The sequence below is a fragment of the Gymnoscopelus braueri genome (assembly GCF_963280865.1).
Source record: "Gymnoscopelus braueri genome assembly, chromosome: 4".
Taxonomy (NCBI): Eukaryota; Metazoa; Chordata; class Actinopteri; order Myctophiformes; family Myctophidae; genus Gymnoscopelus; species Gymnoscopelus braueri.
In genome coordinates, this window is record NC_137605.1 from 48,624,425 (window position 1) to 48,646,429 (window position 22,005).

The window sequence follows — 22,005 nt, forward strand, 5'->3', positions numbered from 1 at the left end:
TTAAAATATATATATATATTGTCTTATTTTTTTCTGCATTATAAGCAACACAATACAGAGATACATTACAATATCCACAATCCCTCAGCACTCTGCTCAGCTGTTCAGAATCCTCATTTGTTAACTGCATGGGCTGCTTTGTCCCAAGTTCAATCTATTCTGTTTCTACTGTACGTCTTATTGTGCTGTTCTTGCGTATTGCATATATTGCTTTTTGCCTTTCATTCCTCGGCCTGTTTATCGCTGCTTGCAGCTATATATTTTTTTGTTTTCACATGAAGTAAGGCTGATTTCACAAATGTTGGTAAAAATAAATAATTTAGCTTGTCTGGCTCAACTTTAAGGAAGCCTGTGGGGCTGTTTTTTGTTTTGATTGTTTGATTACAGTTTGATACAGATTTTAAAATCTTCTGTGTGTTATGAAACCTTTTTTTTCGTTTTTTAAAAAATGCTGTAGTTTTCATTTTGATCTTTGCACTTTGTACATAAAAATGAATGTAGGCTACTGTAGCCAGCTCATTATACCTGGCGTCTATTCTTGACACTTTTCCTATTAAAATTTTAACTTTTAAAAACTTTTAAGCCGTGTTGAAAAAAATACTCTGCAAGAGTCATGTCTGGCAACAACTGGGTTTTTCTTTTTTTGCATTGAAAACGAGATGCTGCATCTCAAGAGGCTTATCCTCCAGTGAAATTTCAAAATAAATCACATCCAACCATTCACACTCTTGACGGTAGAGGAAACTATGTAAGGCACCAACCTGCTCACTGGGAGCAGTTAGTAGGTTCACTTGTCTTGCTCAAGGACACTTCTCTGCAGAGCCATAATGACAGCGCCTTTTAGGAGAATCTTAGAAGAGCCTGAATTATACTTCGTTGTACGTCAGTGTCGCGTTCTTTCGAATCACACCGCATTCTATCCAAAGTGCCTTTTAGATTGCCTTTTAAACTACCATTCTGTTTGCTGCTGCTTTTAACAGTTACGGTATTTCCCCCCTTTCTCTTCTGGATGATTTTCCTATGAATGGAAGTTTCAATCTGTTTCAGCAAACAGATTGGTGTTTTAGTCGATCTAAAAGGCACTTTGGATAGAGTGCGCTGTGATTCGAAAGTACACGTCAGTGTCACGTGCTGAAAGTATAGCCGATCTGCAAGCGCACAACGCGTTGCATCCGCGTTGTTGTGAGCTTGTAGATCGCTATCTTTGGCATGTGACACCGTCATACAACGGAAGTATGTTTCGGGCTTTAGGAGAATCATAAAAGACTGGATTAATCCTTTAAGACCGGGAACGCATTAATTTTAAGATTTATTTGGCTATTCAAAAATAGCAGATATACAATTACAAATATAAATGTATACATTTATATATATTTTTTAAAGTTTTCATTGTGATACCGATACATTTGTGAGATGGGTGGGCCGCGAACACTTTTGAGATTTTCATGTGTGGGCCCTGATCCAGAAAAGGTTGAGAAATGTAAGCATATCACAGTATATAACACATTTTGTTTTAACAGGTGTGCTATCCAGGCTGTATATTTGTGTTTTAAAACACGTGAATGAGCCACCAACACCCATTTATGCTCTTATCTAGTATCAATTAAAAATAATGTACCAGCACATTCACCTCATCATCCCAGTTCTCAGGCCAAAATGAATTAAATGCACAGTGACTTGACTATTTCTCAGAGGAGGGAGAAGGCAATTATTAGGACGATGTGCATTTAAAGTAATAAGACATTCGCTTTTCCGGGGGAATGCATAACACAACTTGGCCTTATCAACCCTCTCTGCATTCCAGGGATATTTCCAGACAGCGCTGGCTTACAGCAGTTGTCTGCATCTCTTAAACTTGAGCAAGTTACCCAGGAAGAGTAATATGTAATAGGTTACTCCTTTAAAAAGTAATAATGTTACATTACTTATTACTGGGTACCAAGAGTAACCTGTTACATTACAAGTTATATTGCTATTACTTTTGCACACTAGTCAAACTTTCGCAAACAGATCTGCAAGCTAACAATATGTCGCATGGCAATGTGTTGATGGTTAGTAGATCGTTTTTTTTTAAAGTTGGATCAGTCAGTGGTCTGTCATGGCCACTGTGTATAGCTAGAGATCAAAGTCATTTAACATACCGAGACACATGTTGAGATCTCCATTGTTGTACAATTAGGCTGGACATTCCTATAGTGCCGCTGCTGCTATAGATGGCAGTGATTCTGCATGGTTGAGAAGCCAAGCCAGCCAGAACTTATACTGGTCATTAACAACCCAGTCAGATTTGTGCTTAATGAGCCACTGCAATTAATTACACACGCCTACAAAGGTAAAATATAGAATCTATCATCACAGGTTCTGACTGCAGTGTTTGATTGCATTGATAACGAACGAGACTATACAGTACAGTACTGTATGGGCAAAACACTAGATATGGAATATATATTGCAGTGGTTCTCAAAATGAGGTCCAGGGACCCCCAGGGGTCCATGAGCCAGTTCTAAGGGGTCCCCGTCGGCCCGTCCCCTAGCCTGGTAAACCCCTCCCTCCTCAAATCTCATTTGTATTTGATTAATGCAAATGAGATTTCCGGAGGGAGGGGTTTACCAGGCTACCCATCCCCAACAAATCAGTACAAACAAGTTAATATAGTATGAAATTCAGTTTGAATACTTTAACCCTAGCTATTCAAATATTGCAGATATACAAGCTCAGAACAGTCAAAAGAAATCCTATAGGTTTGATGATAGGTTTTCCAAATTCCAATAGAATCCTTAGGGCGCGCCCCCACCAAGAGTTGGCTGGCCGCTGATTGCAGAATCTGCCAATGCATTGTCAATGCAAATGCGTGGATTTCTGGTCTTGCGGATTTTTTCCAAGAATCCACGCATTTGCATTGACAATGCATTGGCAGATTCTGCAATCAGCGGCCAGCCAACTCTTGGTGGGGGCACGCCCTTATAGGATAATGCAATTCCTATAAGAATCCTATAGGAATTTCTAATGTTCCAAAAATAAAAATAAAAATACTTCTAGGATTCTGAATTCCTAAGAGTCCTGTAGGAGTTTTCCAATTTTCCTAGTTCCTAGATTCTGAATATTTCTATCACCCCTATCATAAGCTTATTGAAATCCTATGTTCTTCCCACTGGACATGTTACTGAATGTAAGATATAGACCTAAAAAGCACTTCCTGTCATTTGACTTTGAGAAAAACTGTTCTTAAAACCAGTGGTTCTCAAATCTTTAAGATTTTTCTATCACAATCCTATAGGATTTTTTGACGAGGGATTGGCTCTTTGTGAAAAGAAATGTAACAAAATGTTGAATCAATTTTTTGAATTTTTATCAAATCTTCTCTTATGTGGTTCCCTTTTTGCCTGATGAAGACCTAGAAGGTCGAAACGTTGCAAAAATAAGTTTCTTGGAGCTTGAGAACTGTGTGCGGACTTCCTTCTTTTTTTTCCATGATGGCACAACATCTTTCCAGATTGCGGGTCTGGTCAAATCTGTATCAATTTGGGGGTCCTTGTCATGCAAATGTTTGAGAAACACTGACATATGGCTTTATATGAAATGAAACACAATGATGGTAAGGCCTGGAAAAATACCCAACATTTGAGCAGTGGTGTAAAGTAACTAATTACATTAACTCAAGTGCTGTAGGCTACTTACCGTTAAGTACAATTTTTAGGTATTTTTTACTTCACTGGAGTATTACATACAGTGCATTGTGAGCTTGTAGATTGGCTATTTTAGAATTATTTTCTGTGGACCCCTCTGGAACCCCTTCAAGGACCCCACCTTTGAGATCTATCTATCCATCTATCCATCCATCCATCCATCCCTCAAGGGTGCCAGGTTTGCTGAAGGTGTTCAAATGCCAATGATTATAATAATCTGATTTCTGAAGAACAAAAAGTGCCATCTTTTTTATAACAATAACTCAGGATTGCACATTACCAAGTTACAAAAGAAAGCACATTAATCATTAAACGTATCATAATATAAAACATTATAGTTTAACTCTGAATACAACGCACCCCGCCCGCTCGCGCTGTCCGGGCCAATACAAACCAGTGGAAAAGCACAAGATCATCCACCAGTCATCCACCAGGAAGCAAAACAAGCAGCAGCGTTGCCATAACTGCTTATTATAAGCGACTCTGGGCTTGTTTTTCTGTACAGTTGCTCGTAACTATTAGTCCATGAGCCAGAGCCCCAAAATTGAGCAATGATTATCGAAAGAGTGGGCAAAACCAAACCTATATTAAATTGTTCATAGGGTCAATACGAGTAAATAAATATATGATAACCTTTCCACAGGAGCAGCTTTTTCATAGTTATCACACATTTTGTTATTTTCCCCATACGTACATGACAGGTGAAAAAATTACTAAATTTAAAAAATATATATCATAATGAAACTTCCTGAGTTGATTACTTGCATGAAGACAATGATTTATCGTATTACAAGTTTTCTGAAATTGTATATTTAAATATGCAAATTAGGCATTTAATCCATGAGCCAGAGCCCCAAAATTGAGCCAGATATTGAATATTCCCTCGTTAAAAACCTTTGACTCCAACATCTTAACAAAATGAAATAAGAATGTTCACTCTGGCTTTGTCCAATGTTCCAATGTTGATTCTGGAAAGTTACAAATACAAATTCGGGCATATTTTCGTAATGCCTAATTAGCATATTTAAATATACAATTTCAGAAAACTTGTAATACGTTAAATCATTGTCTTCATGTAAGTAATCATCTCAGGAAGTTTCATTATGATAACTCTTTTTTAAATTTTGTCATTTTTTCACCTGTCATGTACGTATGGGGAAAATAACAAAATGTGTGATAACCATGAAAAAGCTGCTCCTGTGGAGTGGTTATCATATATTTATTTACTCGTATTGACCCTATGAACAATTTAATATAGGTATGGTTTTGCCCACTCTTTCGATAATGAAATCTTGTCTGGCTCATGGACTATTGGTTGTTGCGGGTTGCGGTTTTTGGGGCTTTTTTGTAGTTGCTTATTTAGGCTTGTTTCACAATTTTTGTAATTATTTTTTATACCAGTGGTTCTCAAATATTTTCATGGAACATGTTTTGTGCCACAGCCAGGGAGCATTTCTGTTGTTAGAATGTTAAACAAAATATTCCAAATATTCCACATTTTATTGCAAAAGTGTTTGACAATAGCCGATCTACAAGCTCACAACGCGTCACATTTCAAATAGCCGATGCATAGATTTAAAGTGCTCATAAATCATAATGGCCTGCCGCCTATATAGTTGCTTCTTTTGGGCTTGTTTTCATAGACCCTGGCTGCTTATTTCTCTCACAAAATCTGGCAACACTGACAGTGACAAGCAGGGCTGGAAATCACCACAACACTCGCGTCACGTGCTGGCGTCGAACGTCGCAGATCTACAAGCCCACAAGGCGTCGTGGACGTGACGCCTTGTGGGTTTGTAGATTGGCGATGTTCGTTGCGCGACTCCGTCCTGACGACGAAACATAAACGAATCGACGCTTTTTACCAAGAAAGGAAAACGGAAGCCAAACAGCAACAGACAAGACAGTATAATAATAGTTGTACAGTTCACACGCTTCGCTGTTGTTTTATTATTATTATGTATTATTTTTAATATTAATAATAATGGAGAACATTATGACTGTTGACAGGAGAAGAATGTCGTCGTTTAATTGTTTGGTCGTTCTCGTCGTCGTTGTTTGTAGCTTCATTAGCCAAGTGGAATGTCAAACTAGTACCACAACTAAACCACCACCACCTCCACCACGTAAGAATTAATAATAAACGCCTAAATATTTATGCATATGTTGTATGCACTAATATCCACATAAATCGTTGATTTATGTCTGATATTATTAATAACTTGACCTACTGTACCTGCTGTGTGAACTTTACTGTAAATGCGTCACTGCTCGAGCTGTGATGTCAGGTGTAAAACATGATTATTATGTCTGATGATGATTATGATTATATTTATGATTCATTAGTAATTGTATTCCTCTGTGTTTTCAGCCTGTACTTCCTACACGGCTTGTGACAAATGTGTACGAAGCGCCAAGGTAAGACTGTTTACATAAACATCTGTCTGAAAAAGTTAAAGATTACACTGTCAACTTCATTGATTAAACTCAGATCATTTGGTACACCCTCAGCCTTGGATCAAGACTATCATGGATGTATTTGATTGAGTCTGACATTTACTTTCAGATATGCAAATGTCAAAATGGATAAATAAATACATCTGATAGTCTTGATCCATCGCTAGTACACCCTCAGAATTACAAATGGATAAATTAACACTGTGGATGTTACTGTGTAGGTGTGTTTGTATGCAGTGCCTACTGAAATAGGTTTACAAATGTTATATTTGTACTGTTTACAGTGCCTACTGAAATAGAAAGTTTTATTTTTCAATGTATGTGTATGCAGTCATTGCAGTGCCTACTGAAATAAGTTTTAAAAAGTGTTTGAATGAAGTGTGAAATAAGGAATCGTCCCTTATTTGGAAATGGAAACTAAAAGACATGTTATTGAACTGATAAGGGACACACATTGTTTCTTATTTTGGGGAATCAGTCACACACACATCACGTCACTCACAAGTCACACATGACACACATCTTGCGACTTGAGAGTTCAAACAGCTGATATGCATGTACTATTGATTGATTGAATATTGTATTAACACGATTATTAACAGTACATTAGTAGTACAGGCAAAGGTGGTCAAGTGGTTAATATAATATACAAAAATATGTTTCTGGGCGTCCCTTATTTTTCTTAGAAATTTCAGGTAGCTGGCAGCCCTAATGCAGTGCCTTCTGAAATAGAAGGTTTTTAAAATGTTGTGTTTGTTTGTATGCAGTGCCTGTGGTGTTTTACCAACAACACGTGCACAGACTACCCTGTGAGCTACCTTCTGCCTCCTCCCTCTGTGTGCCAGCTGTCCCAGGCCCGATGGGGGGTGTGTTGGGGTGAGTTTTTAAACATGAAAACAAGTCAAAAAACTCATGTGTCATTCCTTTGTCCGACACTTGAAACAACGTTGTTTCGTTCCAGTGGTTCTCAAACATTTTCATGAAGGACCCCCAATTGATGTATTTGGCCATGGACCCCCATCTGAAAAGATTTTGGTTCCCTGGACCCCACTTTGAGAACCACTGGTTTTGTCAGCCCAATAGTTTGTTAGTCATTGTTGATCAATTACCGTATCCAGTCGTTTAAAGTGCTCGCCTTTAATCGTCCGATATCGGACACTGTCAACTCGTGTATGTTTAGCATGGCTTGGGAAAGACGTGTTGTAAGTACTGGGAGCTCAGCTGATAGTAGGTGTTGCACACTACTTCAGCAATCCATCTTCCTGGTTTAGACACCCTGGTAGCTCCACTGATATACCGACAATAAGCCACTCCGACCTACTTACTTACTTTCTTCACTTAACTTACTTACTTCATGTTCCAAAAAGTGGGTCACTTGTGGTATTTAATGTTTTGAGTTATGACTTACTGGGTTCACCAAAAATTCAGGTCAGGGCTACTCTACTATATTCTTAAGGGGGCTAGATTTGAAAAATAAAATTTAAATTATTAAGTACAGATCACTTACATTAAATAACATTGCACCAATACTGTTTCAATATAAACAGTACATAATATAGTACTTGACAATACTAACTAACTAACAATAGTAACTAACAATGGAAGTAAAAATTGCATCACCTTTTTGTAAATAATGGAACACATTTGTATGTCTGTAACATTCAGACATGCAAAAGTGTCACTTTTCAGCTACAGTCACCTTTTTGAACCCAAATAGGGCAATTGTGTGACACCTGACCCGAAAGAAAACAACATGTTGTCACCTTTTTCACCTCGGGGCTGTTTGCATGCCTGAACATTGTTGATCTGCAACATGTTGATACACTTCCACTTTTTACATTGTGAAAGAGAAGAAAAAGGCACATAGGCAGATTCAGGTTTGACTGTAGCATTAGTTTTTATTGCATTTGTGTGAGAGAATCTGGATTGTCATGTGTATGTTGATCTAAACATTGTTCGAAAGTATAACACCAAAGCTGACATGTTTTTTAATTGAAATTATTTGACAGTATGCTCAGTCTAAAATAACTTGTTCCTCTCCAAGATAAACTGATGCTTGTCGACCAGTTCTACAGTTGTCAGCGTCAATACTAACACCACTTGGGGCAGCGGTGGGTGAGTGAATGGCAACCACTCGCCCCTCCCCAACACAGCTGAAGTGCCCTTGAGCAAGGCACAGAACCCCGAGCTGCTTAGTGGCAAACAGTATAAGACTGTGGTTGTACTGGTCAGCTTCCAGGTTTAATGTGTGTGTCTGTCTTATGTGCAGGGTCGTTGCTGAAAATGAGCTTTTGTGCTCAGCTACTACCCTGGGTAAATAATGGGGGGGACAAATAAACGTAACTGGAGGGGACCCCCTGTCAGCACATGTTTACCCTCAGTAGAGAAGTGTGTCCATGCATTGGTAGATAACGGGTCCGTAACAAACTGCATCGCCTCTGTGAGAGATTGAAGTCATCACATCTCAGGCCAAAGTTTGCTTTTGATTTATCTGAAAACCGACGACACAGGAGTGATCTTTGTGGATTATGAGTATAGTCATACCGTTTGGGGAAATAGAGAATTTAGCTTGCACTCAAATCAGAAGTGAAAATAAACTATTTCCTTTTGAGACGGTGCTTATGTCATGCCAATGACCTTTTGAAAAAAAAAAAAGTTTTATTATTTTCTTTTGAGAAGAAGACTGTGCTTACTGTTTGTGATGCCTTTCAGAACCTTTTATAGTTTTATAATTTCGTTGTTCCTTGTACCAAGCAGGCAAATCACATTCCCAACCTCGATTTGAACAAACATGTATTTGTCCTTCCACTCATGTTTTTAACCAGCGGTTTTCATTTCCTACTTCTCTTCTCTTGTTTTTCCATAGATAACAATGCCTTTTGGCCAAATGTTATCCTGTGCTTCTGTAAACACACTGATAAATAGAAATGTGCTAACGTTATTTACTAATCTTGTTAAATAAGCTAGCTAGTGACTGAGGCAGGAGACGTGTTGCGGTGCCAGGTTGCGGCCAGATGTTGGCAGCAAGATTGGCTCAAACTAGAAACGGGTAACGTTATGTGGAGGTATTCAGTGACAACATTTAATAGGCTGGCGTTCAGGAAAAAAGATTCTCCTATCAAAGAATACTGAACAACAACGCATTTTCATATTAAACACCTGAGTATTTTTTGTACATTCATTTACTTTAAACTAATGTTCAGAATTGATCAAAGGGCCACTTAAAATTGTTATACAGCCGGATGTGGCTTGCAAGTCGCCCGTTCAATAGTCCTGTCTTTGTACAATACGTTTTCGCCAATCACAGCATAGTGCTTAACCTATATTATAAAAAGTTGGTTTGTGGATCAAAGATCAACTTTTATTGAACTTTGACTTGTTGCTTGAGGCTTAACTTCCTTGTCAGTGTCCAAAACGTTTTGAGGTCCACAAATAAAATCATACCTCAAATGCAGCCTCAAATGAAGTTTAGTGGCACGCTGCAGGGTAATGCTGTCTCTCTATATACACTATACACACAAACACGCACGCACACGCACACGCACACGTACACGCACACGCACATCCAAACATTGAACAACACTGAATGAAGAAGTCAAGTCTGCACACTAGAAATGGCTCCCAGAGCAAATGTATTTATTTCTGCTACATGACGTTTATTAGTAGTGCCTGCAGTTCATCAGACAAAAGGCAAGCTGTGTCTACAGTATGTCTCAAAAACTTTAAAAATGCCTGTTTACATTGTAAATATATCTCTCCTACAGTATTTATCCTAGAGCATTTTGCTACAGTAGGTCTTCATGTAGGCCCGGACCAGACAAGCCAACTTGTGTTTTTTCCTTTGTTATCTTTGGTGTTTGAAATGGGGCAAGGTTATCTGTGTTAGAAAGGTTTATGGTGTAATAGCTCTTGATCAGTCATAAAGTGCATGAGAAATACTTGAAACCTCTGTAAATTAGACTTGAAAGACAAAAAATGCATAGGCTGTATCAATTTGGAGTGTCTTATTAAGCATCCACACAAATCTGAGTGAAAATAAACCTTCATAACTATTAGAAAACCTAGATAAAGAGGTTTTGTTTAGACCATTTCTCAAGATGTAGGTGACTCAAGATGTAGGTGAAACAATCTCAACAGTCACACACAGCAGTGGCTACTCTTTTTATTTTTATTTTTTCGTTATATGATTTATGATAAGAAGAAAACATGAGAAGAAACAATGGACACATCTTGCAAAGTTACTGGATGACTGTATGAAAGAGGAACATTATGCCATCAGCTGATGTGATTTAACTGTGCAGCAGTGGTGTAAAGTAACTAAGTACATGTACTCAAGTACTGTACTTTAGTTACATTTTAAGGTATTTTTTTTACTTTACTGGAGTATTTCCAATACTTTTACTTCTACTCCACTACATCTCAGAGGCAAATATTATACTTTTACTCCACTACAATTATTTGAAAACATTAGTTACTAGTTACTTCGTAACTAAATTAGTAACTAGATTTTGATTATTATTGCAAAACCTACATTAACCACTTCAGCCCTATATGCATTTTGGCCATTTGAAAATGACCGATCTACAAGCTCACAATGCGTGGCATCTGCTATTTTCAAAAGATTTTTAACATTTTATACATTTGAAAACTTCTGAAATTGGACATTCTGCATAATAAGTACTTTCTGCTTTTGGTACTTTAAGTACATAAGTACATTTTGAATCCTGGACTTGTAACAGAGTATTTCTACATTGCATTATTGATACTTTTACTTAAGTAAAACATTTGAGTACTTTTTCCACCACTGAATGATTGTATGAAAGAGGAACATTATGCCATCAGCTGATGTGATTGAACTCTGCAGTAACACTAAGGATTTACTGTGTGTGTATACTGTACGTCATAGTATGTCATATGCTTTTATCCTTTGGCACTGTTTTTATCCCATGTTTTGAAAAGCGCATTCAGTATTATTACTGTTATAATAAATGGGAGGAGGTCAGTTCAGGAGAGCAGAGACCAGGATGTAGTCAAGGAAGGAGAAAGGGAGAGACAGGAGTCGCGCATAATTGATAAGAGGAAAAATTAGGCATGATGACGAGGAGAAGAGGCAGGAAAGGGGAGAACATCTTATTAATTAATTCACTGCCAGAATAAATAAATCATCCACTGCCAGCGATTTTTGCATACATAAAAAAGAAGAAGAAGAGTAGCCACTGCTGTGTGTGACTGTTGAGATTGTTTGCCATAGGCGGAGTCAGAGAGAAACCAATCAAAACGCAATCTGCCACACCTACCTCTTGAGAAATGGTCTATACAAAACCTCTTATCTATCTTATCTAGGTTTTCTAATAGTTATGAAGGTTTATTTTCACTCAGACTTTTATTGATTGATTAAAAAGTTTATTTCGAATATGGCAACTTTAAAAAAAAACAATATAACAAATGAAAGCAATTAATTCTGATTAACAGATTAACAGAAAATGCATATTCGAAAAGGAGTGAGAAGAAGCATAACTTATTGCTCCCACCCCTTCATCATCAATAATAAATATCACACAAGCTTCCATGCTGGTCCACTTCTACCTACAGTAAATACTTCCGTGATATGTGATATATACTGTATACGCTTACTATATACATACATCATGCATACAAAATCCATCCATATATACATCCTTACATCCATACATACATACATACATACATACAACCAATACATACATGTACGTACATACATACATGCATACGCACACCATACATACATTTACACCAATACAAGTACATACAAAACAACTATACTTTCAATACAATTTCTATAATAATAAGATTTGTGTGGATGCTTAAGATCGCCCCTGCAATAATATTGAGATGCAATTTTGTTGAGATAATGTATAGACAGTTAGTTCAGAGAAATGCTAAATGTGTTCAGTCTTTGTATAGTGATTGTTTCAATTTAACGGCTACTAAGGTTTTTGTCGCCGCATTATAACACTGTCACAAGTACAAGTCACAGGCTGAACAAATTGTCATTACAAATCACATTCATTTGTATAGCTCTTAATCACAGGGCTTTGCAGGACCACATTTAAAATGTCCCCCCTTTTCGGCCAAAATTATTCATTATTTGGGCCTGAAAATGAAAACCCGAAGCTACCCGAATGAGGAGAAGCCAGTGACTGAATTTTTGTTATACATTTGAAAACTGGGTGATGGGACATTCTGCATAATGAGTGCTTTTACTTTTGGTACTTCACATTTTGATGCCAATACTGTTGTACTTTTACTCAAGTACATTTTGAATTCTGGACTATCACTTGTAACAGAGTATTTTTATATTGCAGTATTGATACTTTTACTTAAGGTAAAAAAAATGTAGTACTATTTCCACCACTGTTTACAAAATGTATAGGATTTTTGCAAACTTTGCTTACTGTTATGTACATAAGGTCCTACTGTACATTTTAAGTAGTGCGTGGTGATTGTTGTCAGACATACAGGCCCCCTCCAGTGGCTGATTAAAAATAGAATCCCTTACTGGCTGGATCTGCTGTTGGAGCCTGTGATCAGCACTCTGTCTGATCTCACCCTCCAACGCTAAGCCGACTGCGCTTAGACAGTCTAGTCACATAACTCAAAACCAATTGATTGCCAAGTAAGTTATTTACTAATTGGGGGCATTGAGCTACGATTAACCCAGGACCTCCTCATGCCAGTACAGGACAGACATGACTCACGGCTCATAGTGGAATGATATGAACCCGCTAGCTGGGCATGTTAAACATACATAGGCAAACATACGGAAATAGAATATCTTATCTACAAGCTCACTACGCGTCACAATGAAACGCACTGTGAGACTGTAGATCGGATAATTGGTGTAAAAAAGAGAGAAGAGGAAAAGGAAAACCCATCTTTTACACGTTTGGCTATTCAAAATAGCAGATATACAAGCTCATAGTGCGGCACCGAGTGCCGCGCTACGAGCTTGTAGATCTGCTATTTTTGAAAAATCGTATAAATGTGTGCAAATCTTGGAATATACATTGTTTTAAAGCGAACATTTGTAACTCAAATCTTTGCTTCTGGGGGGTCCCTGGAACAAAATATTTTGAGATGGGGGTCCGTGGCCAAATACATATAATTTTGGGGTCCTTGACATGAAAAAGTTTGAGAACCACTGATATAGAAACATACGTTTTTTTTTCCAGAATACTGTTAGGATTTAGAAGACATTTTGTAGAATCGGCTTCAGGTCTCAATGTTAAGTGGTTACTAGAATATACACTTAGACCATAGTATGACATTGGACAAGCAGTGCTACTGTACCACAGTATGCTGCTAAGGAATGGTTTGGGGCATAGATACAAGGTATCCATACTGTAGGTATAGCCTTGTGATGCAGTCCTTGAAATTCAAGACCCAGGACGTATTCAAGACTTGAATACATCCTGGGTTGGGATTTGATTTACCTGGAAGTGGAGTCTTGTGTAGTTTCATTACTGTGCAGTAGTAATTGTGTTAAAGTGCCAGCAGGTGGCAGCATTGCCAAACTGTTGTATAAAATGGTATTCTATGAAAAGGGGACCTAGGATTCATCTAGCAGTTTTTGTCTCCACAATCTCCAAATGTGTCCTTTTTTCTATTCTTTTTCCCTCTGAAACGAGGGCAAAAGTATTCTAACTGGAAATGTCATCCTGATATCCGTATCTGAAGCAACCAACAAGCAGTGGTGGAAGAAGTAGTTTAAAAAAAAAAAAAACGAAATAAAGGTAGCAATACCGCAATATAAAGACATTATGTTAAAAGTAAAAGTCTTGTATTAAAAATTTGACTTGATTAGTACAAATTTGTACAAATTTGAATTTGACTTTTAGTACAAAAGTATTGGCATCAAAATATACTTACTGCACCCAAGTAAAAGTTCAAACTGAACTCTTTCAAAAATAGCCCATCTACAAGTAAAAACTTTGCCTCTCAGATGAGATATTGTGGAAGTACAAAGTATCAAAAAATTTAAGTAAAGTCAAAGCACACCAATTGTACTCGTGTACAGCACGAGAGTAAATATACTTAGTTACTTTCCACCACTGCCAGCCAGTGTCGACATGTTTTTACCCCAGAGATTAATTCTTGTGACCAGTGATCACGACAGATGTTCATCATGTCATGTTCTGTTATTATCCCATTCAATCCGGGAACGCATCTGTGTCATTCTAGATTTCTTTTGCTGTTCAAAAATAGCAGATGTACAAGCTCATAGCTCGGCACCGGATGACGTCACATCCGTCCATTCCTTCTCTGAGCGTCGAGGGATCATTCCTAAGTTGTTAGAGCGCCCTCTTGTGGAATAAAAAAAAAAAGACGTATGTTTACGTCCTTGGCAGGCAAGTGTTTTATTTAAAAGGAGGTGTGCTTACGTCCTTGGCAGGCAATGTATTAATGGGTTGTTATTATGGTCTGTTGTTTCCAGTGAACTTCGAAGCTCTGCTCATCGCCATGGCAGTGGTGGGCGGGACCATCCTCATCAGCATCACCGTGTGCTGCTGCTGCTGCTGTTGCTGCAAGAGGCGCCAGCCAGGGTACGTACCGCACGTCCATTTAAGGAAGAAACGGCCTTATATGGCACTGATGCTGCTGCGACGCATTGATTGGTCGCAATTACACTATTGATTGGCAGTATTCACACGCACACAGAAGGCTACATCCTATCTCAACTGTTTACTTGCTTCCAGTTGAGTAGCCTCTGCCTTTATACCCCAGCCGTTGAGATCCATATTCCATGGAACAGTGATTGTCTTGAAACATCCTCAAATACGGCCCCATATATCTCAGCGTTTTGTTGAAAAATGTCACGTCAGTCAGTCTGCATGCTGCTGGCCTGTCACTGACTGACAGTCCTGTAAGGTGCGTCAGACTCGTACCGCTCAATCACCTGTCCTAACTGGACAGGTCTTAAAGGCAGGGTGAGTGATATGTTTTGGTTAAAACGACAATACTTTTGATAAAAGGTTAAAGCACTATATTGTGATTGTAATCATTGCTATAGAGTGTTTGTTTAGTAACCGGGGTCTCCCCGTCTCTCTTTAATAAATAGAAAATACATTTTCAGGTGGGTTGCCAATTTCCGCCAATCAGGAGAGAGTACCCATTTATCAGCTTAATTGTTATGTGTTCCAGTTCCAAATTTATCTGATAATTTCTTTGTGTCATCACTACCAATTTAACTTGTTGTCTCCGCCGGAGGTGGAGAGTATGTTTTCGCTTCGTCCCGCCGTGTGTTAGCATGGCCCCTAGCCAAGCTAACATTGGTCAAGCTCCACGTGATACGTGTCAATATGTTGACACCAATGCCTTTGATTGGCTAGAGGGACGCATGACGAAATAAAATCCTATAAATAGGTGTGTCACTTCAAATAGCCACTCATGTTATTTGAAGTGAGGTAAGACAGGATCAATCAGTCCTTCCAGTACAAATCACCCGTCCGTGCGTGTGTGTGTTCCTCTGAGAACACCTAACATTGGTCAAGCAAAGGCGCAGAAGGCCAAAGCTAAGAAAGCATACTCATCTACAACAGTAACACAGAAGAGGACTATAGAGTTGAATTGATCCCACAACAAGGCCGAAGTCTTAATACTGTAACAATTGGCCACCTTGATCAAATACATTATGTAGCACTAGAGAAAACTGACATAGATCAAACACACCAATCAACTGCTGAAACTGTTACGAGGACTCCCATATGACACATTGCTTCAAGAAGAACATTTTTTAGATGCAGACACTACATATTCAGTCGCCCCTGCAGAACACCAAAAACCACGTGCATTCTACCAAGACGACCCGTTCTACCAAGACGACCCGTGCTATTAAAATAGCACGGGTCTGCTGGCGGAGACTTATTTTCTAGTTTAATCTGTATCCTGTGTGAGTTCTGTCTCCTGACTGGATGAAGTTGGTATCCCGTACTGAAAATTAATTTTCTGTTTTAATGAAGAGCTGGAGAGACATGGAGACTTCTGTTACTGAACTAACACTCTACAAGACAGCAATGAGTACTTTCAGAATGTATAGCTATTTAATACTGTACTGCACACACACACACACAGAAAACCCATTTAAAAAGATCAAGTCAGACCCTGACATGTGGTTGTGGTTGTTGTTTTCTCGCAGCCAGGCATTGTGAGTTCAAATTCCCAGAAAAGGATTCAAACCAGTTTTGGAACATGGCCTTCTCTCGCCGTGTCTTTTGCAGAATCTCACACTTTACGTTCAAGAGCATTCGTTTACCCACTTTCAGGGTGAAAAGAGAGGGAGAGCAAGGAGAAAAAACTTGAAAGAAAGAGGTCAAAGACAAATATAAAAGATATGTACAAATATGTACCCTTGTACGTGCGCATAAAAAAGAAGAAGGTATGTACGCTGTGGCATAGTGGTAAAGTAGTTACCCAGTACCCACCACTCCAGGTGGGGGCTCCTCACTGCTAGGTAGGTGAGTCAGTAGTATACAACAGCAGTGAAAACACAGAAATGTGTGTGTGGGGAGGAATCAATTGGCATAACAACTAAATTGTGGAGAAAGAAAATACATAAGGTGTAAAAAGTAGCAACATAGAAAGGTAGTCGGCATGAGGTGAAAACTCCACTGGTAAAATCCACATGGTAGACAAGTGGTTTTCAACCTTTTTCATGCCAAGGACCCCTAAATTGATAAATATTTGGCTGTGGAGCCCCATCTGAAAATGTTTTGTGTCAGGGACCCCCAGAAGAGAAGATTTATGTAAAACAAATGCTAAATTCTACAAAATTCTTCAAACACTTAAAAGATTTTTCAAAAATGTTCAAAAATAGCAGATCTACAAGCTCGCAGCGCAGAACGAAGTGACGTGCTGTGAGCTTGTATATCTGCTATTTTTTAATAGCCAACGTATACAATATGGATAAATGGGTGAAAATGTATTAACACCTTTTGCTGGGGACCCCCTGGAACCCCCTCAAGGACCACTGGTGGTCCCCGGACCACTGGTTGAGAACCACAGTGGTAGATCCACAAAGGAAAGTAATCCGCACAGGGGAACACAGAATATGGGTTGAGGTGGTGGGTAGGATATTGTGTAAACTTGTTCAGTCGTCAACCAGTTTTGAAGAGAAAATCCAGGTGAGTCAGGTACGTTGATGGATCAATATTTTATGTTTCTCTGTTGTGGCTGGAACCATGTTTTCACATGTGTATGGTCTGTTTACGTTTTGCTCCTCCTGTGGTTTTCACTGTGTCTCTGTCTGTCTGTCTGTCTGTGGTTCTGTCTGTGTCTTTGTGTTTCCAGGCCTGACAGAGACGACGAGAGGTTTAGCAGGAGGAGAGAGGAGATCAGACAACGATCCGACGAACGGTAAGGACCTCTTTACTTTCTGCAGTGTTGTTAGTTTTACTTCGCATAGCTTAACCCATTCAAACCGGGAACGCATCTTGTGTAACTATTTCATCCGAATACATTAGCTATTCAAAAATAGCAGATGTACAAGCTCATAGCGCCGCACCGAGTGCCGCACTATGAGCTTTGCTATTTTTGAAAAATCTTAAACATTTAGCAAATCTTTGAATATATATATATATATATATATATATATATATTAATTCAAGCGGACATCTTTAACTCAAATCTTCTGGGGGTCCCTGGAAAAGAATATTTTTTCAAAGATCTGCTATTTTTTCAAAAATAGCAGATCTACAAGCTCGTAGCGCGGCACTCGGTGCTATGAGCTTGTGTATCTGCTATTTTTGAATAGCCCAAATCATAAAAATGACACAGATGCGTCCCCGGACTGAATGGGTTAAACGTCGTTATCAGTACGCAACAATAGCAGCCAAGATGCTCTTGCGATCAACAGTAAAGATAAGATTAAGAATAAGTAAATGAATGAAGGGACCACAGTCAGTAAAAGGAGGGGGGGGGAGGGGGGGTTCTATTCTACAAGGAAACGGTTGGTAATAATGTTACACAAAAGGAGCCTTTGTTGTGTGTTGGGGAATGGGGGGACTCATGCAGTTGGCTGCGATGTGCTGCAATGCCTGCAGCGCTGCAGAGCTGAACAGTTTGTTTCCCAAAGGAGGAACTTCACTGGTCCTTCCCTCAACTCGTACACAACTCTCACTCACACACACACACACACACACACACACACACACACACACACACACACACACACACTGTATAGCCAAGGCTGAGCAGCTGCATGCTGGTAATGAGCTCGTAAATAGACAGGCCCACATCCTGTGCAAGTACCAAGTCACTGTCCAAGAAAGTCCTTCTTCCGCAGGCCAGAGTTCCACCAGCGCTCTGACTGTGAATCATACAGTGTGTGTGTGTGTGTATGACAGTGGTGGAAAGTAACTAAGTACATTTACTCCAAGCACAAGTACACTTTTGAGGTGCTTTTACTGTACTTGAGTGTATTTCTTTTGGTACTTGATGCTCCACTACAGCAAATTATTGTGCTTTTTATGCTACCGCAATTATTTGAAAACTTTAGTTTACTTTGCAGATTTAGATTATTATTACAAAACATACAGTAACCTCTTAATTCCTATTTTATACTTGGCTTTTCTAAAACAGCCGATCTACAAGCTCACAATGCATTGTGAGCTTGTAGATCGGCTATTTTAGAAAGAAAAAAAACTTGAGCACCTTTTACCTTGGTACTGTAAGTATATTTTGTTTCCAATACTTCTGTACTTTTACTCAAGTAAAAAGTGCATTTTTAATAGAGGACGAATATTTTTATATTGGTATTGCTACTTTTTCCTAACCACTTAAATCCCTGTAGTCTTAGGGGATCTACAAGCTCACAATGTGTTGTGAGCTTGTAGATCTCTATTTTTGGCTAATGTTACCCCCAGAATATAGGCCCTAGGGTTTAAGTGGAGTATTTCTTCCATCACTGGGCTTCCCTAGCCACTAGCCAGGGTCCCTGTGCTCTGTGAATCCTACAGTGTGTATTGGAGCTCCACTGCAGGGGGCCGTGCAACATAAATAACATATATGTTTTCAACCTCGTCTTTGTGTACTCAGTGCCCTGCACTCTCCCAGGCCTCCCTCCATCCTCCAAGGACAGTCCCCTAGTAAATGTGTTGTTAAACGTGGGCACTCATGCAGGAAGATAGTCAGTAACTGTGTCTTATCACTGCTGGCGGTGCCGAGTGTATTGGAGCTCTGGCTTCCACGGGGGGGGGGTGTGTGTGTGTGTGTGTGTGTGTGTGTGTGTGTGTGTGTGTGTGTGTGAGTAAGAGAGGGAGAGTAGAAGAGGAGAAGTGCTGAATCCTAGTCTTCCCTTCATGCAGTGGTGGAAAAAGTACTCACATTTTGTACTTAAGTAAAAGTATCAATACTGCAATGTAGAAGTGCGCTGTTAGTTAAAGTCCGGAATTAACTCATTCACTGACAAGAACGTTACATTATTTTTTTATTCTGGCAGTGAATGAGTTAAAAATTTACTTGAGTAAAAGTACAGAAGTATTGGTATCAAAATGGACTTAAAGTACCAAAAGTAGAAAGTACTCATTATGCAGAATGTCCCATTTCACAAGTTTTTTTCTGAGATGTAGCTTGGAGTACAAATGAAAGTACTGAAAATTGGAAATACTCCAGTAAAGTAAAAAATACCTCAAAATTGTACTTAGTGTTACTTTACACCACTGCCTTCATGTGCCAGGGAGCATAGGCCCCAGACCCGCACATGATCTAACTTCAACTTTAGTCCCCGGTTAGCGTTAGCGGTGCGTTGACCTACATTAGACGCAGTTCGCCTTTCCAAACGGGACGTCCAGAGCACTGCTGGAGCAGGATCCAGGGTCCCATAATGTGGGGGGGGGGATACATCCTCTCTAGAGTCCAGTGCCTAGCCCTCTCCAGAGAGTAGACCCAGTGCAGTAGAGCTCTAAATGCTGCGTCCACACTGAAAGCTACAGGCTATATGATTTTCAATGGAAGCCGGCAACATGAAGATTACAAAGAGACGCCTGATGTTTGTAGCTAGCTACAAAAACTACAAAGCTACAATCCAAGTTGAGCTGGCTTCAACTGCAGCTGCAATGCTACACAACCACCCAAGTGTTGTTTAACCGTTTCCGCTCACCTCTCCACACAATTCCTGATTGTAATGGGAGGGAAAACTAATGATTTCTGTTCTTTTTAACACATTGCATGCCAATCGCGTAGTTCTACGCGAACCTAAATAAAGCTGCAGCGTGCCAATCGTATAGCCTACGTGAAGTGGTATTTAATTTTGATTTTTTTCTCGAAGTGACACATTTCATTGTAGCACTCTCTCGCAGTGGCACATTTCATTGTAGCACACCCGGATACGGAAATGACGTCAATCGAAGATTTTCGTTCCCATCTGCCGTCGTCATTATCTCGGTGTTGTTTTTCTCCGCGCTGAACGCTGTTTAAAACGGGTTTTAGAAACTGCTACTACTGCAAAATGGAATGTCGCTCTCTGGGCCACTCACACAACTACCCTGTGTGTCTACAAACAGTTGAACACGCGATCATAAGGTATTTAGTGAGGTCTGTGGCAAGGTGAAAAAAACTAAAAATAAATCGTTGGCAGTGGGGTGAGTACATTATGATATTAAACTCTGGCATGGAATGTGTTAACCTCTGGCTTTATATATTCCTTTTATATTTTTCTCGCTCGTCGGACGCATGCTTGACGTCAACGAGTGTGTAGCTCAACACTTCAACAGTGACTGGGTGACAGATACTCTGCCTCGCTTTGTGTCTTTGTAGCTGCCAGTGTTTTTGTTCGTGTTTTTTTTTCCCCAGATTTGTTTTTGGGCTTTTATGCCATTATTTATAGGACAGTAGACTGACAGGAAATGGGGAGAGAGATGGGGAGTGACACGCAGCAAAGGCTGTCGCGATCGGGACTCGAACCCGCGACGCGCTGTCAGGCCGCTATGCCCAGGCCGTAGCTGTCAGTGTTAATGCAACATAACACTGCGTTCACACCATAGATATAGAAACCTAGATACCTCATTGGCCTCTGCAGTTCGTTGGAGCGACCTGTTTGGTATGGTGGCCGTCATATTTCCGGGGGAAACGGGCACTGGCCAATCACAGCGTGTTGACTACTGGCCAACCACAGCGCGTCTTTTCCAGGACTTGTCAGAATCTAGTTGTCCCGCCCCCACCTGCCTCTGATTGGCCTACTGAACGCCCCCTTCTGTGACGCACACGGAAATTTCCTGCTGCCCCCCCAGAAGCGGAAGCGCGTCCGCCATACAGACGCTTCAGAGCCAGAGGAGGCGTCTACCTTTATATGTCTATGGTTCACACTGGCAGATACACAGCTACACAGCATATTTGTAGCTTTGCAGCTGAAGTTGAAGCCAGCTCGACTTTTTTGTATATTTTGTAGCAGCTACAAACGTCGGACGTATCTTTGTATCTTCATGTCTGCTGGCTTCCATTGAAAAAATAACGGTAGCCTGTATCTTTGAGGCTGCCAGTGTGAACGCAGCATAAGCCCTCCCGTCGTCATCTGAGCCCCAGCTGGAGCAGTCTGGAGGAAACATCAGCAGCTCCCCACACTAACCACTCCTCCACTGCCGCAGACCAGTCCCAGCCCTCTCTCTCTCTCTCTGCTCTGCTTCATAGCCAGTTTGCTGGCTGGCTCTCCTCACAAAGTGGTGTCCTGGTAGAAATGGCCCCAGAGCGCTGATGGGCTCATTCTCTGCTTGAAGAAAAAAGCGAGTGCTCTGCTCTCTCTGTGCTTGGGGAAGTTTGGACTCTAATGACTTCCTTCCTTGAAGTCTTCACTTTTACTGTGATCCCTCCCGGCCCTGGCTGGCTCTTCCTG

General features: G+C 39.9%; 1 protein-coding gene across 1 annotated transcript; it reads left to right on the plus strand.

Moving 5' to 3' along the window:
• The first annotated feature begins 5,514 nt into the window (after positions 1–5,514).
• On the plus strand, positions 5,515–17,588 carry LOC308083178 (pituitary tumor-transforming gene 1 protein-interacting protein-like). Its single transcript, XM_080425363.1, has 5 exons — positions 5,515–5,812; positions 6,058–6,104; positions 6,911–7,019; positions 14,617–14,725; positions 17,469–17,588. Exons 1-5 carry the CDS (start codon positions 5,671–5,673, stop codon positions 17,536–17,538), a joined length of 477 nt encoding a protein of 158 aa, XP_080281489.1. The 5' UTR covers positions 5,515–5,670; the 3' UTR covers positions 17,539–17,588.
• Positions 17,589–22,005: the final 4,417 nt, after the last annotated feature.